Raw genomic sequence first — 15,486 nt, 5'->3', positions numbered from 1 at the left:
TTTGGCATCATCAAAAGATTAGTAACAGGCTTATAGCAGAAAGAAGTCTAGCTTGAGTTAACTCGTGCCACTTGTGTGCACACAACATGACTAAAACCAAAGCATAAAGACAAGGCTTATACAGCAAAAAGGGAAAAGCTTCCATTAAAAAATTTGGATTTGAAAACAGGGAGTGGAGTCAATGTTACTGACAACCATCCACAATTCAAAACAACAAAAACAAATACCACAAACATCAAAAAAAAATAATCATAGGAAACCAATACTTAAGACTTGACAATGAGAGGACACTGTTTAGGGAGCACTGGAAGGAGAGAGCTTAGAGATAGAGGCAAGAGTTTGGAGTATGAGATCCATTCAAGCATTCGCCGACATTTGCTCATTGAGCAGTTTCTCTTTCAGGTCCTCCACCTGTTTCTTGAGATCAGCATTCTCCTTGGTCAGACGGGCAACTTCTTCACTTTGAGAGATACTGGAACCATGTGCCTCCTGAAGTTGACTCAACTGACTCTCAAGAATTGCATTCCTTGCTTTCAACAGCCTTATCTCAGCAATAGCACTGTTCTGAGCGTTGATCAACTGAGAAATGGTAGAAGTGCTTCCAACTCCTCCAGCCCTATCAATGCACTCACATTCTTCCAGAGTAGACTTGGAGAAAGTTTGCTTCTTAGTGCCCACTTTAGCTTGACCTAGAGGAACCTTGAAGTACTCAAAGACCTTGGTGAGAAGGAACCCATAAGGAAGCCTATGATTACCATTTTTAAAATCTACCACTTTCTGCATGTGCTCTATCATGATCCCAGGCAGGTTGATGGTAATGAAGTTGTCCAGTGCTTCCATGACCATCTCAAATAGCATTTAGTACACGGGAAGGAGGGCCTTCTTCTGTACCCGTTCCCCTTGCTGAACTGCTCTTCCTTCAAGATGGCATTTTTGAAATTTTTAGAACAAGATCCCTGAACACTAGACAGCCCGTCAGCAGGCACACCCAGAATAGATCACAACAAAGTAGAGTCCATTACCATATCAACTCCATTCATCAGCACGCAGATATGATCATCCTCAACTTTGAAGAGGTCGGCATAGAAACTTTAAACTTCCTCCTCATACACCTTTGGAGCATCACTTGTGAACAAATGTGTCCACTGTTGAAACTCACAAATTTTAACCAGTTGTCTCATACCAACCTCCTCCAAAATGTCAGGGGCAAATGTGCGGCCTCATAGAACCTTTTGATGCCTCAACTTCTCTTTCCCAGCGCTCCTTGGATCACTAACTTTGGCCTTCTTTGAGGAACCAGGTTCCTCATCAGCATCAGCTTTTCTCTTAGCAGACTTGCGAACATTCTTTCCTTTTTCATCAGACTTCACAGACCTTTCACCCAATTCTTCCATCACCCTGGCAGCAGACTCGGCAGCAGACTCTTCTACCATCTTATCACCAGATTCTTTCACCACATTTTCACTAGCGACAGCATCATCAAACTTGTTCAAACTTTCAGCAGACACAGAAGATCCCCTTTTAGGATTGAGGAACATGTCGGTGTTTGAATGGATGAGGACTCAATGGGGGTGTCACTTGGAACACTTGAGGTTTCGTGATTTTCAGCCATGGAAAGAAGTGATGAGTTGAGGAGAAGAGATGGGTAGTTTGAAAGATAGAAAGAAGAAGGAAAATTTTAACGTTTGATGTGAGTTGTGACAGTGATGGATGTATTTAAGATTGATGAGGGACCGATTAAGAAAAGGCGGCAGTTTTGGGAATCGAGTTGATTTCTAACGAGTGAGATGTTTGGGTTCACAAGACGCAAAGAAAAGAAACTGACACACTGATGATGTGTCACCTGTTTTAACCGTTCAAAATTGTTCGTGAGAGAACAGAGAAACTACTAACCTGTGTCAGGAGAACCAAGTTCCCTGACTAATGTTGCATCTATAAGCTTTTCCCTCTTTACCACCGCGTACTGCATCACCTGCCTATTTGCTCTGTAATCATCATGCGTGTTTACCTGTAACGGTATAGAGATGAGTTAAACTTTGCCAGAAAACACTTTTTCGCTAATTTTACCTGAACAATTCTTTCATAGCCAATCATCGAAGGATCAGGTTCTCAGTTGGGTTTTATCAACCCCAGTGCCAGACGATTTCTTTCATAATGTTCTCTACTCAAGGCCTTGGTAAATATGTCTGCAATCCGATCTTCTGTGCTACAGAATTTCATGCAAATGAGCCCCTTTTCAACATTGTCTCTGAGGAAGTGATGACGTACATCAATGTGCTTGGTCCTCTTATGTTGGACTTGATTTTTGGCCATGTTAAGTGCACTTATATTGTCACACAAGAGGGGCACACAATCAGAGAATACTCCAAAGTCTTCCAACTGCTTTTTGATCCACAGCAATTGAGCACAACAAGAGGCAGTTGCTACATATTCCGCTTCTGCAGTTGAGAGTGCCACCAAGTTTTGCTTCCTTGTACCCCATGAGATTAGGCAAGAACCCAGGAAATATGCCATTCTAGACGTGCTTTTTCTGGCCACCTAATATCCTGCATAATCAGTGTCAGCATACCTAATAAGATCAAAGTTGTCACATGAGGGATAGTAGAGAACCAGATCCTGCATTCCTTTGAGATATCTCAATATTCTCTTGGCAGCATTCAGATGAGATTCCTTTGGATTGGATTGAAACCTTGCACAAAGGCCCACGCTAAACACAATATTTGGTCTGCTTGTAGTGAGATACAAGAGTGACCCTATGATCCCTCTATACATAGTTTGATTTATAGGAGAACCAGGTTCATCCATAACTAGATAAGTAGCTGTGGCAATAGGAGTGTTAATAACTTTTGATGTTTCCATGTCAAACCTTTTTAGCAACTCCTTGATGTACTTCTACTGACTTATCATTGTTCCCTTTTGAGATTGCCTCACTTGAAGTCCCAGGAAGAAATTTAATTCTCCCATCATACTCATCTCAAACTCACTCCCCATGAGTTTTGCAAACTCTTCACAAAGAGAGTCAGCTGTGGCTCCAAAAATGATATCATCAACATATACCTGAACAATGAGAAGGTTCCTCCCTCGTTTCTTCAAAAAAAGAGTGTTGTCAATTTTCTCTCTTGTAAAGCCATTTTCAAGAAGAAACTTTGATAACCTTTCATACGAAGCCCGGGGAGCCTGCTTTAGCCTATACAATGCCTTGTCTAGCTTGAATACATGCTCAGGATGCTCGTGACACTCAAATCCAGGAAGCTGCTTGACATAAACTTCTTCTTTCAGGTAGCCATTTAGAAATGCACTTTTGACATCCATTTGGAACAATGTGAACTCCATATGAGATGCAAAGGCAATGAGAATTCTAATAGCTTCCATTCGAGCAACTGGAGCAAATGTTTCATCATAATCAATTCCTTCTTCCTGATTGTAGCCTTGAACTACAAGACTTGCCTTGTTTCTTGTTGTATTTCCAAACTCATCAAGTTTGTTCCTGAATACCCACCTGGTCCCTATGATAGTTCGATCTACAGGTTGAGGAACCGGGTGCCATACCTTGTTTCTTTCAAATTGATGCAGCTCCTCTTTGGGGAAAAAAGGCTGAAAAGGCAAGTGAGTTTCTTGCTTTTGATCTGGTTTGAATTCCTGAGTCAAGAGGGGTGATTATGTTGTCAAGAGGATGTGAGTTTTTGTGCTTCCAATTTGGTGCCTGAATCTCATTGGCAGAGGACCCAGGTACGTCTGACTAAGGTTCTTGGGTGCTTCTTACTTCAGCAAGTGGAGTACCTTGGACTGCATCAACAACTCTATTTTCAGCTTCAGTTGGTGTGATCAGTGGACCAGATTTCTCTCCAATAGATGGAGGTATACTCGCATCATCTTCACTGGATTCCTTTACATGACTCATCATGTCTGCTCTTCCATTTGCCATGTCAATAACTTCTCCTGGAACAGATAAAGGTTTTCCATCTTGATTAGCGTGACTGTCTTTCTCACAGGAGAGGTGAGATTCATCAAAGTTCATATGTATACTTTCCTCAACACATTGAGTCCTTTTGTTGTATACTTTGTAAGATTTGCTTTGAGATGAGTATCCGAGAAAGATTCCTTCATCACTTTTGGCATCGAATTTTCCAAGGGCTTCCTTTCTATTGTTGAGAACAAAACATTTACACCCAAAAGTCCTTAGATGTGTCAGCTTGGTCTTCCTTCCATTCAGTAGTTCATATGGAGTCTTGTTCAGAAGGGACCTGATCATGCACCTGTTCACCAAGTAGGAAGCAGTGTTGACAGCTTCTGCCCAGAAATTCTTTGCAATCCCACTGTCAATCAATATTGTCCTTGCCATGTCTTCAAGAGTTCTATTCTTCCTTTCCACAACACCATTTTGTTGAGGTGTTCTTGGAGCTGAGAAATTGTGAGTGATAATATTTTCATTACAGAACTCATCAAATTGGGCATTGTCAAACTTTGTCCCATGATTAGACCTGATGCAGGCTACCTTATTACCCATCTTCACTTGGATCATTTTGACAAAACCAACGAACACTTCAAAAGTTTCATCCTTGGTTCTGAGAAACAAGGTCCAGGTGAATCTGGAGTAGTCATCAACTATCACAAAGATGTACTTCCTTCCTCCTTTGCTTGGCACCCTCATAGGTCCACATAGATCCATGTGAAGAAGATCAAGTGGCCTTGAGGTACTGACTTCCTTTTTGGGCTTGAATGAGGATTTGACTTGCTTGCCTTTTACACATGTATTACACACTTTGTGATCCATAAAGCTTGACTTGGGCAGACCACGAACCAGGTCCTTCCTGACCAATTTGTTCAGCGACATGAAGCTTGCATGACCCAGCCTCCTATGCCATAATTCAGCATCATCATCAACAACACTTAGACAGCTGAGATCACCATTATACAGAGACTCAAAATCAGCAACATAGATATTTTTGTATCTTCTTGCCACTAGCACCACCTCACCAGTCACAAGGTTTGTGACTGTACATATTTTTGACACTACCTTGTTTACCTTGTCACAGATCTAGGAAACACTTAGCAAGCTATACTTCAACCCGTTCACGTAGTACACATTTTCGATTGAGTGTGAGACAGACTTCCCAATCCTTCCAACTCCCAGAATGTATCCTTTCATTCCATTTCCAAAGGATACACTCCCTCCTTGCAGGGCCTTAAGTGAAAGGAAGTCATTTGTACTTCCAGTCATATGCTTTGAGCAGCCACTATCCATGTACCATTGTAGGTTTCTTCCTTTCACTGTTCCCTGCACAAGAAAATCAGGAGTCAGACTTAGGAACCCAAACGATTTTGGGTCCCTTGTAATGAGGAAAGGGGTGAATAAGGGATCTTCTAGTCCAAGCAGGCATTATACATTTTTTATATGCGGGACCAGGTTCTCTACCAGTAGTTACTTTTTCAGCAAAAACTTTATTTTTCTGCCGTGACTTAAATCTGGCCATACAGTTTTCTTTAAAGTGCCTAATGTTACTGCAGTGAGTGCAATGCCAATTGTCAGGTACAGTAACGTACTTGCTATGAGGGTTGTAGGGAATCTTTTTCCCTTGGAACATAATCCCCTGCCTGTTTTCCCCATTATTGGTGTACATGGCAGTGATAGCATCAGAGGACCAGGTCCATTTGAGTGATTTTTCAAGATCACTCTTCACTCTACCTAGTTTTTTCTGAAGTTGTTTATTTTTCCCCAAGCTCAGCACACAGACTAGACTTCACTAAATTTAACCTCACTTTCAAGCTTAATGTGTGCCTCACTTGCAACTTCCTTTCTCTTTTGAGAATTTTCAGGCCTACTCTCCATTTTAAGTTCCCCAATTATTTCCTTCAAGTCCACTACCACTACTAATAGGTCATCTCTCTCATGCTCAATGTTAGCAACTCTCTCACCTAAGACTTCTTTTTCCTTTCTTACACACTCAAAGCTCTCTTTTAGGTCTATCACAGCGACCATTAGATCATCTCTTTCATGTTCTATATGTGCAATTTTTTCATCTAAGGCATCCTTCTCTTTCTTCAAGATCTCAATTGTTTCCTTTAAATCAATAACAGCGATTACTAAGTCATCTCTGGTTTGTTCTGTTTCTCCTAACTCCACAGTTAAAGCATCTTTATTATTTATAAGACTGTGATAAGCATCAATTAACACATTTGCCAAAGATATGAGTTTTTTAGGAGAATAAGATTTCAGATTTCTCTGAACATCCAGAAAATTTACCTCATCATCGTCGTCATCTTCATCATCATCAGACTGAGCCATCAAGGCAAATATTGAGTCATACTCAGTTGCTTCACTTTCCACTGCCATCATTAAACTATCACCGTGATCATTTTCTTCTTCAGACTCACTGGAGGAGTTTCCCCATGCAGCAAGAGCTTGCTTTATAACATTGTCAGCGGCATTCATTCTCTTGAAGCGTTTATCAGAAACCGGGTTCATCTTGGCTGCTTTGTGAAAGTTGTTTTTGTACTGATCTTGCTTTAGGAGAGGGCACTCCTTGATGAAGTGTCTTGGATTGCCACATTTATGACAGAGGTCATAATTTTTTGGCTTGCTAGAACTTCCCCTTTTTGGAATGCCTCCATTCCTACGAACCATCTTCTGGAATCTTCTTGTCAAGTAAGCCATATCACCATCCTCACCACTTAAATCATTGTTGTCTGTCTTGAGGACCAGGTTCTTCTCCCTTTTGGGTTCTCTTCTTTCATTGTCCTTCTTCTTCTTCATTTCATATGTTTTCAGATTTCCAACAAGTTCATCTATGGTCAGTGTCTGCAAGTCCTTCGCCTCTGTAATGGCATTCACTTTGCTTTCCCAAGAACTGGGCAGTACACTAAGGATTTTTCTGACAAGCTTGTTTCTTGGAATAGTTTCACCAAGAGAGTGAAGCTCATTAATGATGGAGGTGAAGCAAGTATGCATATCTTGGATGGATTCATCATCTTTCATCCTGAAGATCTCGTATTCAGTTGTGAGCATGTCGATCTTGGATTGCTTAACCTGTGTTGTTCCTTCGTGAGCTGTCTGAAGAGCCTCCCAGATTTCTTTTGCTGATTGGCATGCCGATATCCTATTATATTCATCAGGACCAATGCCACAAATAAGAATTTTCTTTGCACGGAAGTTCTTTTCTATGGCCTTTCTATCAGCGTCATTGAATTCCTTCCTCGTCTTGGGAATGGATACAGCTGGGTCGCGAAGATTCTTGGTGGGAACAAAAGGTCTATCATAGATAACATCACATAGATTTGAATCTTCAGATATGATGAAGTCGTGCATCCTAGTCTTCCACCATCCATAGTACTGGCCATTAAACCTTGGTAGCCTGTACGTAGACTGACCTTCTTCAAAGTTTGGTGGAGCAGCCATGAAGATCCTTTCTAGGTGTTAGCCTGATAGAAAGAACCTGCTCTGATACCAATTGATAGAAGTCGAGTGTCCACCAAACACTATAGAGAACCAGGTTCTCTATCGATTTCCACAGATTATTCAAACACAACAGAAAGTAAATAACACAGAGAGTTTTTACGTGAAAAATTCCCAGCCCAACGGGATCAAAAATCACGACCTACCCTTGTAGGATTTCAAATTCACTATTGAGCAAAACGTTTAGATTACAACCTATTGTAACCTAGGAATTAACTCCTTAATCTCTCACTAACTTGTAACACACCTACTACAAGCCACTTTGTAATACCTCTATTACAAAGACTTTACAACTTAACTAACTCTAGCCAAGACACAAACGCGGGGGTTTATGATTTACAAGAGTTTCCTACACAATGCTTCTAAGTAAGTAGGAATTACAAGTAATAACATTAACAAAGTTACAACTCAACTAAGGACATACAATCACTTGATATGGGGAACTGGTCCGTAGTAGTGTTGTTCTTTATTCTTGATGCACTTGAGAATCGTTAACTGGAAGATCATCACTATTTGAGTGCTTGAGTAAATTCTCTAAGTGTTCGAGTGATTTGTTTTACCTTCCTTGATGTTAATAATGCATTGGTGACATAACTAGGATGATGTAAACTGCTGTATTGTTTCTGCACTGTAGCGTGTGCAAGCAGAAACTTTACAGCTGGGGCAGTTGACTTGTGCAGTTTTCTCGAGAAACGGTAGCTATTTGTTCCCTCTGTTGTTCCTTTGACTCTGAAGAGTTGAACCATATCCCAAGCTGAAACCTTTTGATCTTAAGGTCTTGAGAATGTGTAACAGGTTTCTTATCTGTTTCTTGACAGTAAGTTTGTTAGATCATCAAAATATAACAAGGATATACATATAGCCTATCAATTTCCACAGAAAGAAAAAAAAAACATCAAAATGATTTTTCAGAATAATGAACAAGAAATCGAACATCAAACAAAAATCACAATGGGTTTATCTTGGTTTCTAACACAAAATCAAAATGAAAGCACAAAATGTATAATTCAAACAACAAACAGAAGTAAAATTATTAGTTTATCGGCAATATTACCTGAGAAAAAGAGAAAGAGCATCGAAATGATTTTCCAGAATAACGAACAAGACAACAAGCATCGAACATCGATAGCAAACATAGAACAAGGGAAATATCTTGATTTCTAATACAAAATAAAAATCCACCAACAAAACCCCCAATTTTAAAAATTAGAAATCATAAAAATTATCATATAAAACAGACAAAGAACATAAGCAAAATAATGGGTGTATGAGAAATATTACCAGAGAAAGAAAACCGGCAAAGTAGCAAAATAATTTTTCAGCAAAGCATTTTTTTAGCGAAACATCGAAATTCCATGCAAACACCGAACATGGAGAAAACACTGACAGCCAACATTGGATTTTGCCTTACATTAGCCGAAGTGGACGTCTTTCGCCGGAATCGGTCTTCCTTCGCCGAAGTAGGCTGTAAATTTTGGTCGATTTTGGATTCTAAGTTAAAGCTTAAAAGAGGCGTGAGTTCTTAGTGAGAGAGACGGAAGATTTCATAGGAGTGTGTCTTTTAAAATATAAAATATAAATTAGAAGTAGTTATTAAAATACTTGTGGAGTCCTACATTTTGTTTTTTTAATAAATAAGTAGGGAAAAATGAACCGTCCCAATACACTTTTATTTTACCGAACCGTTCCCACAAATAACCCTACTATATCACCTTTATAAACCGTCTCTATAGCGTTAGTTACGGTAACAGTTGTTATACTATTGGAACGGTTTTTCTTCTAAAGTGTCCCAAAAGCCTTTTGTTTCTACTGGGACGATAAAAAACGTTCCAAAATATGATGTATTGTAACAGTTATATAACCGTTGCAGAATAATTGTTCCAATAGGACCATTTTCTAGTAGTGCATTTTCATTCTTAATATCATCATTTTGCATCTGTTGCAATCAAACTACGTTTTTTGCCTGATTCTATTTGGATACGTAGACTGCCTGAGTCAGGCTCGGTCATCTTCATCATATTTTATCGTAATCCACGAACTACGTTTAGACCTGATTCCATTTTGGATACGTAGGCAACCTGAAAGGGCTCGGTCATAACCATAGGAAAAGCCTTGTAATGCATTAGTTCAAATTAGAACGCAATCGCGACAGCAAGCAGCCGTGTTGTTGGAAACATTACGGAAAATCGACATCAACAGGACAAAGTTTCAAGAAGATATGCTCACGCGTGGAAAACCTTTCACAATATGTCATAGTCCGGAACAACTGCATTTGCCTTAAAAACAATGTATTTTCAAAATGTTTTCTAAAAAATGTATATACAGTAATTTGTTCCATCTACCGAACTTCGTGGCGGAATCATGTCAAAGGCCGGGGCAAACCAACACTATGGTCGACATAAACCAACTCCCCCCCCCACTCCCACTAAGAATTTTTCTTTGAATGTAGGGTCAACCGGGAGTAAGGAAGCACTATGGCAAATGACGGACCCGCCACTTGCCTAAGATTATCTCTCTTCCTTCTTTACTTAAACTTTTTCTGGTACAGCTACGGGTAACCTTTGAATCCTTTATAGGTACCTCGGAATCACACATTTGATACAAAAAATCCTATATATCGCAAACTGCCTGCTCAAACAATCGGAGTACCCTGTACAAACAAGTCGTCAACTTCACCGATTAAAGTCCTGTATATAGCAAACCGTCAGCTCAATCGACCGGAGTGCCCTGTACAAATCGAACGTCGGCTTCACCAATCAGAGCCTTGTATATAGCAAACTGCAAACTTCACCAACAAAGAAACTCGCATCGCCACTCCGTCGCAATGGATGCCATAATAGACAGTCGCGAACCTCGTCACCGACGTTCTGCCAATCGATGGCTGCAACTTATCTTCGTAGTCAAGAGTATCTCTTGAGCATGCTCTTATTTGCTATTACTTTGAATGTTTTAACGTTTTTCTCATGCAGCTTCGGGCATGCTTAAGGTTTTAGTTAATCGCTCACAAGCGGAGATTACTTTACATTTCAGTGCAAAGCTGTCCCAACAAGCGGAGACGCACTTTACAAATCAAGCTCTCTTATCAAGCGGAGACATTTCTAGCTCTCCCAACAAGCGGAGACGCACTCTACCAATCAAGCTTTCCCAACAAGCGGAGACAATTTTCAAATGCTCCAACAACTGTGGAACGATACACAACCCGGCTTACAAATCAAGTCAAGATCAAGTATCCCATCATCCCAACCCCAAATAACGGCTCGCCGACAGCCAGACATCATCATTCCTGCATCATGTACATCACATCTTAACATATTCTGCATTACAATAAATTGGTATGCGTGTATTTCATTTGTTTTGCAAAAATAAACACCGCAGTATGGAACTTTTCTTAGCAGCATGCCAAACTGTAACGCTATGAGGGACAGCCAACCCATTAGCGTGCCTAGGATCCAAGTTCAAGATGATCAGTGAAACTCAAAATTGTCAAATCCTACAAATCAAGCTGCAAAATTCAAGCTATCATGAGAGGCCAATCCTCCGTCTCATCGTATCGTCATAATACGATACTGGGAAAGTTCCTATGAGTGTCGCTTCCTCAAACTCTTCACTCTAGAACTACATGAGGCCTGATCCTCGTTAAGCCCGAGGTATGTAGGCAATTCAAAACCAGAATTCAGCCCCAATATCTCCAAAATATTTCCCAAAAATCTTCCTAGATTCTTCCTTAACTCAATCTTGTAATTCACAATCCTCATTCCTGCAATACATGCTTGAAGTCGGGACAAAATTGGCTTTTGTTCAATTTCTTTGCTCGAAAACTCTTTCATCGTTTCTGGTCAAAGATGGAAAGTTGTTGACGGCTAATTTTGACACTCCCTTTTTAAATTACTTTATTTATACTTAATAATTTATAATAAATATTTTTAAAGTGTTTCCTAGTAACAAATACTTATTTTTTACAAATTAATTAAGTAGTAGTTTTCAAAATTGATCGTGTAGTATTAACATTATGTAATTACAAGTATATTTACTATTTTATGATCATTAAAATAATTCTTATATATACATTACATAGGTTCTATAATTAATTTAATGAATTGCTCTTTAATTTCTAGTTAATTAGACTACTATGTTAAAAATCCGAAATTAGTGTTGCAATTTAGAAAAACAAAGTATTTTGCAAATAATCAATTAAAATAATTAGTAGTATATATAGCAATTATAATTTTTACCAAATTTATTGAAAATTATTAAGTTTATTTAAATTAAATTCAAAAACGGATTAAAAGACAAAAGGGCTACAATTGCAATTCTCAATCAAATGCAAAATGGCCATTTCTTAAATTTATTTTAGCCCAATTAGCACGCCCAGTCCGAAATATACCCGATCCAAACACTCATCTCTTTCCACTATGGCGATCTGTGCCATCTCTTGTTCACCAAGGCCCAGTCCGAAATATACCCGATCCAAACACTCCTCTCTTTCCACTGTGATGATCTGTGCCATCTTTTGTTCACCAATCACCGCATGCCATGTCACCATCTCCAACCACTCCCACAAGAAACACAACGAATTTGAGTTGTTTGTTCCTTAGATCGACGACTCACAATTGGTCTCCGTTTCTCTTTAATTTAAATACCCAGAGATCTAATCTCAACCATCCGATCAAAGTAATCCAATAGCCATCGATTTTTCTCACTTTAATCATTTTCGAATTTCTAATTACCAAAATAATCGAAGTCGTTGATCAACAGATCCAATGGCTCCCGTTTTATCTCTCGTCTTTAATCCTAGAGACGGACCCTATTCCCCCAAACCCTAATCATTTCCTCCTTGACACAGTCGCCCTCATTTCCCTTTCTTCTCTCTTTTCTCTCATCTCAATCAACCATCATTCTCAGAACCTTGCACAAATTTGTGCAAGGTCACTTTAAACCACTGTAAATCATCCTTTTTGTCCTTGCTACACCACGAATCCCACATATAATTTCCTCTTTCATCACATAAGTTCAAGGCCCCTAATCCGAAACCCTAAGCTCAAAAGATAAATTATCTGATTTGCTCTCATAAGTCAAAGATCGAGCCTGAAACCACCATTTGCCTTCTGAAATCCACGAATCCAGCCGGCTATTTCCTATTTCATCATTCAAATTCAAAACACCCAAATCCTGAAACCCTAGACTCAAGAGTGTAACTTCAAATCTCTGATTTTCCTTCGAGTTCCATCAAATCGGAGCATGCATGGAGTCGTCTTAGAATTCATCATGAGGATTCGATGTCCAGAGGTCAAACTCAGTTACCTCTTAACATTATGGTTTTAACCACTGGTCAAAAGACTTCAACGGACGACCCTCGTGCTCAGGTAAACTCGACCTTGTTTTCCCCTCTGTTTTCTTTCTGATTTCACTCAATCTTGCTATCATCATCTACCATGCGTCACTTTTCACTAATAATTTTGAATTCGTTTCAAACCTTAAGGGCCTTAAATGACACTATAAATAGAGCCTTTAATGTTCTCATCTACAACGACCTAATACTGAATAACGACCTAACACTGAATAACGACCTAACACTGAGAAAAAACAACCTAACATCATCTACTACAACCCAGAATCACCAACTAGGTGACTATCTAAGAGAATATCTGAGATTTTAGAAACCTAGGGTTTCTTACTGATTCCTGTTCTTTTGTTTTTCGAGTGCTTTCACTGCTTCGAGCTTGAAATCGTGTGTCTTAAGAGATTAAGAAGGATCCTTGTTTGGTCTTCTACCCTCGAAAAGGTCAGTATACCTTCAACTTTTCTCTTCTATTCATCTTATCTGAATATTATGAATATGCTTGTTGTCTTTTGTAAACTATAGTCATTTATGATGCTTATAACCAGTATAGAAATGTTACTCTTTGTTCATGATAAGATGTTGTCTGCTTATGATCACTTGTCATGCCTTTTAAGTCTTTAATCAATGTTGGTTAAGTTACTATGTGACTCCTGATGACTTTCATTTCTGAGTTCAAACAGTCTACATGTTTAAGCTGTAAGGTGCCTTGAATGACTGCTCATGTTTACCTGAACTACATAGTTTATTTTTTTCACTAATGATTCTGCTGTGATTTTTACCTCTACAAATTGTTTCCCTGTATTTTGTTTGTATTGTGGTCGAGTTTGTTGTTTGATAATCCTAACTGAGATAAACCTAAAAAGTTCATAAGTTCATATCATCCACCATTTAAAAGAAGCATAAAAAATCTAAATGTTTAGATGCTTTCCTTCTCTATACCTATATCTGCTAACTCTGAGGGCAACTTTTGGGCTGTCACTATGACATTCTCATGATTATACCTAACTGTTAATTGCCTCTGTATGAAGCAGTCTTGTTTGGGTTGAACTTTTCTTCTTTTCATGAATACCAACAGTTCTACTACATATATTCTATTAAGATTAAGTTATCCTCTTCTTCATAAAATAAGTCATAATCATGTTTGATATAGCTAACTAGGTAATTGCTGTTAAGCTGAACTTAGTTGTTTCATGTTAGTTAAAACCTTCAGTTACATGTTTAAGTCAAAACCTATTTGGTGTAGTGCTTTTCTGTTTTTAATTTCTTTTCACTACTGACTTTGTAAAGCTTACATTTAGTTGTCAATAAGGTATCTTCCATAAAGTAGAACCCAGTCATTCTTGTTATCGTCAAAAGTGATAATCTTTAGCTGAGTGTGATTACTTCATATCTAGATACTAATTTAAGATATATGCCTGATTTAAATTTGTTTTTATATAATACTTCCTTTGTCTATAACTCCCTCTCTTCATGACATGTTTAACTTGATTCTGTAACATGAAAAGCTCCCTTGTCTGTATAAGATTACAACCTCACTTGAACTGCGTATGTATAGCTGACTGGATCTTTCACGTATCCCTGTTTGACTCTATGATTCCATGTTCTTATCTTAAAATGTACTCAGTCTTTTCCTCATTGCAAATTTGAACTGAACCTGATCTCTAAATCTTATGGAAAGTTCTTTGTTGATACTGTCCGAACATGATGGCTTGTTTAAGGTTAATACTGTTAGGAATATTATCATGTTGATCCCTTAGGGGATTCCATGTTCAAATCTGTAAAACCATAGAGTCTTGATCATGTTTTTGATATCTCTGATAACTTCCGTAAGAGGTGCTAGTTGCAACTGTTTGCCTAAACCTTATCAACAACTCTTAAAGTTCCAAGTAGTGTTACTAATCCATGCATGTCACGACCCAAAATCCATTAAAGGTCGTGATGGCACCGGACACCACTGTCAGGCAAGCCAACACTAAATAGTTAATTAAATCCTCATTTTAATACTTTTAAAATTGTAAATTTATTGCAATTTATCTAGTAAAAGATGAATTTACAGAAAAAATACAATGTTTTTCCAATTTCGATACTGAACATCCCATAACTATCCCAGAACACGGTGTTACAAGTGCATGAACATTTACTAGGAATGTAAACTAAAATACAACAACTATCTGAAATACAAATTAGATAGGAAAAATATAAGTACTCTGAAGGAGACTTTATTGGCTGCGGTGCGTCATATAGAATGCAGCTCACCTAAGTCCCCGCCATAATCGCGCCTCTGCGCCCACAAGGCCGCTAAACATATGTGTACCTGCACAAAAATGTACAGCAAGTGTAGTATGAGTACGTAAATCAACGCATACCCAGTAAGTATCCCGCCTAACCCCGAAGAAGTAGTGACGAGGGGTCGACTTCGATACTTACTATGGGCTATGAATAAATGGAATAATATAATTAAATTAGACATGGATTAATTAATACGGTTGCAAGCCCATTATTCTGAAGTAAGTAAACAATTCTTTCATAATTAAGAAATCTCCAAATTTTATCTCCCATTATTTAACGATTATATCTCCGGCCAATGAGGCCATATCAAATTATCAGTTTATCTCAGACTAGGGAGGCAATATCGTTATTTATAAATTTCAAGGCAAGCAATACAAGCATGCGCAAATCATGCCGAGGTCGT

At 38.6% G+C, this 15,486-nt stretch overlaps 2 protein-coding genes across 2 annotated transcripts; both read right to left on the bottom strand.

Annotated features, from left to right (window-relative positions):
- Positions 1 to 2,538: 2,538 nt before the first annotated feature.
- Positions 2,539 to 2,859, bottom strand: LOC138897270 (secreted RxLR effector protein 161-like). Its single transcript, XM_070183234.1, has one exon. It carries the CDS (start codon positions 2,857 to 2,859, stop codon positions 2,539 to 2,541), a length of 321 nt encoding a protein of 106 aa, XP_070039335.1.
- A 2,875-nt stretch (positions 2,860 to 5,734) lies between these two features.
- LOC104108362 (intracellular protein transport protein USO1-like) lies at positions 5,735 to 9,084 on the bottom strand. The gene is made up of 2 exons (XM_070183233.1): positions 8,735 to 9,084; positions 5,735 to 8,257 (listed from the first exon to the last, which is right to left on the bottom strand). The coding sequence occupies exon 2, from the start codon at positions 7,394 to 7,396 to the stop codon at positions 5,735 to 5,737; it is 1,662 nt and encodes a 553-aa protein (XP_070039334.1). The 5' UTR covers positions 7,397 to 8,257; positions 8,735 to 9,084.
- Between the last annotated feature and the right edge of the window lie 6,402 nt (positions 9,085 to 15,486).

The sequence above is a fragment of the Nicotiana tomentosiformis genome, chromosome 8 (assembly GCF_000390325.3).
Source record: "Nicotiana tomentosiformis chromosome 8, ASM39032v3, whole genome shotgun sequence".
NCBI lineage: Eukaryota > Viridiplantae > Streptophyta > Magnoliopsida > Solanales > Solanaceae > Nicotiana > Nicotiana tomentosiformis.
This window is presented reverse-complemented; position numbering and strand designations above follow the sequence as displayed.

What these genes read in the sequence shown, in the direction of transcription:
- LOC138897270 (XM_070183234.1), bottom strand. Translation starts at nt 2,859, where the DNA reads ATGGAAACATCAAAAGTTATTAACACTCCTATTGCCACAGCTACTTAT.
- LOC104108362 (XM_070183233.1), bottom strand. Translation starts at nt 7,396, where the DNA reads ATGGCTGCTCCACCAAACTTTGAAGAAGGTCAGTCTACGTACAGGCTA.